The sequence below is a fragment of the Orycteropus afer genome, unplaced genomic scaffold (assembly GCF_000298275.1).
Source record: "Orycteropus afer afer isolate SDZICR_OR568_19922 unplaced genomic scaffold, OryAfe1.0 scaffold00188, whole genome shotgun sequence".
In the NCBI taxonomy this organism is placed as follows: Eukaryota; Metazoa; Chordata; class Mammalia; order Tubulidentata; family Orycteropodidae; genus Orycteropus; species Orycteropus afer.
The window spans coordinates 1,591,622-1,593,916 of NW_006921775.1; the positions used below are offsets into that span (position 1 = coordinate 1,591,622).

Sequence of the window (2,295 nt, forward strand, 5' to 3'; positions counted from 1 at the left end):
ATTGAACTAAAGAAAAGTGAAAGCTGAATGGACAAAGGGTATACACACACATATGTATGCGATATGAAATTGCTAGGAGTAATTCAGGACTGATTGAGCAGTGTCATTATATATCACATTCCCATTTCCAAACAAAGGCACCTGTGGAATATTCCAAGACATAGAGCCTAAGATTTTGTAGGATTTTAGGAAAGGGACAGGAAAGAATTAGTAAAGCATGTTGACAAATCTAAGTAAATATTGATGTTTAAAAAAATGAAATAATTTACTGACTTAAGCTTTACCGGTAATATTTTATTTCCTTTATAAAAATACAAAGCAAACATGACAATAAATTAACTTTCTACAAATGAAAAGTTTGGTTCACATGGTTGTTTTCCAAACTAAAAAAAACATGAGGAGAAAAAAACTCAAGGTGGAATTTGGTATAAAATAACGTGGAACAGCAAGAGTGCAAATATTTTCCATCAGTCCAGATGAACAAATAAAAAAGTAATACATATCTCAATGTTGAAAATATGATAAAGTTCTACGTATATACATAACCAAAAGTAAAGTGATGGAAGAAAACTTCAACAGGTTTTTAAGGAGTGGCTATGAACATATATTTTACTATCACATTATTATTATTACTTAGAGTAACTATCATACTATTTGGCAGATTCCCAGAAGAGCAGCTGGAAACACCAAGAAAAAGAAAAGTTATGGTTAAGAGTTCATAAATTCATAAGGAAACATACAAGGAAACTCATCACATAACAAAATGCAGTGATTATTTTGGTTTGGGAAGAAGTAGCTAGTGCTGGAGAAAGGGTGGATTTTGCGAAAAAATAACTGATGCAAAATGAAGGGGAATGGAGGGGCCTGAGGCAGCCTAGATGTCTGAAAATACAGCGTCCGGTATCCCTGGATGGATTTCCGATTTCAAAGATAAGGTCTAGAACCTGCTTTCTCTTCCCGATGTTCTGATCTGTTATTATCTGTCAGTAGACTGCACAGAAAAAAACAATTGTCCCGTCTGCTCACGAGTGCTCAATCTCCAGGCTGTTAAATCAACGAAGACTCCGAAACTCGAGTGCCTTCAGAGCGTAGCCTGGCTGGCGTGTAGGTGGTAAGTCCTAGAACAAGCGTCTCCGCGCCTTGCACAGAGGGCGAGGAGAGCGCTGGGGGCGCTCGTGGGGGCCTGGACTCGGAGAGGGGGGCAGGGGCTGAAGGGGTGAGCTAGGAAAGGGTTCCAGAAGTTGGGAGTCCAGAGAAGAGGGCTCTGGGATGCAGCCCAGCGGGCAGGGGCTGGGCACTCTTCTAACTGAGGGGTGGAGCTCAGCGACAGAGTCGGCCTGAGGGTCGATCCAGAGCTGCAAGAACTCGGCATCCCCCTGCAGAAACTCGGCGTCCGAGTCTTCCTCGTCGGCCTCTGCTGAAGCGGCGGTCTCCGAGGCGGATGCGCAGAAGGATCCCTGTTCTACGGCCACCTCGTCGCAGAGAACGCTCAGGAAAGACCCCAGTTCTAGACTGACAGACGAGTCGCTCTGCTCTCCGTCTCTGGAGTCTTCGACGACCGAGCCTAGGAGGGTCTCGTTGATCAGGATGAGGGTGTAGTTTCCGAGAGACACTCGCAGGATGGACGCTGGCGCAGGCTCCAGCACCAGGTCGGCGTCGCGTAGGGGCACCTGCAGGGCACAACCTTCGGCCAAGACCACCACGGAAGTGAGCGTACCCGCAGCCTCCGGTGGCCCAGCCTGGACCTCAGGCTCCTCCCATCGGAGGCGCTTGGCGGGACGGGGTTCCTCGCGCTGAGGATCCCACCAGGGCGCACTGCAAGGGCTAGGGCTGCGGGGCCGGCTGAACATCACCTCGACGGCGTTGCAGTCAGAGCTCCTGGGATGTGGCGGAGAGCGCGGGGCGCAGTGGATCACCACTTTGCGCAGTGACGGGTCCTGATGGTCAGGTGAGGTCTGAGGGCGGAGGGGCGCAGGACCGGGTGACACAGGGCGAGTCTTTGAAGCTCCAGAGACGCCTCCCAGGTGGGCCGCAGTCTGGGTCTGAGGGAGGCAAGTCCAGCACAAGACTCGGCCTCGCGTGTTCCAATCCTCCCGCTTCCTCACGCCAACCGGATACGCACCAGAGGGCCAATTATGTTGCAGGTGACGCTAGCGGAACCGAAGTCGCAAAAAGTCACGCTAAGCTCCGCCCTAGAGGGGCAGAAGCGTCTGTGCAGTCCAATATGGTGGCTGTGATTGGTAGATCACTATAAGGAAATACTTCTATAAATCTGTAGGGGGCAGAATAATCATG

At 49.5% G+C, this 2,295-nt stretch overlaps 1 protein-coding gene across 1 annotated transcript; it reads right to left on the reverse strand.

Annotated features, from left to right (window-relative positions):
• Window positions 1-1,118: 1,118 nt before the first annotated feature.
• LOC103202629 (proline-rich protein 23A-like) lies at window positions 1,119-1,850 on the reverse strand. The gene has a single exon (XM_007947542.1). The coding sequence runs from the start codon at window positions 1,848-1,850 to the stop codon at window positions 1,119-1,121; it is 732 nt and encodes a 243-aa protein (XP_007945733.1).
• Window positions 1,851-2,295: the final 445 nt, after the last annotated feature.

Coding starts and splice junctions, on each gene's coding strand:
- LOC103202629 (XM_007947542.1), bottom strand. CDS start 1,850: ATGTTCAGCCGGCCCCGCAGCCCTAGCCCTTGCAGTGCGCCCTGGTGG.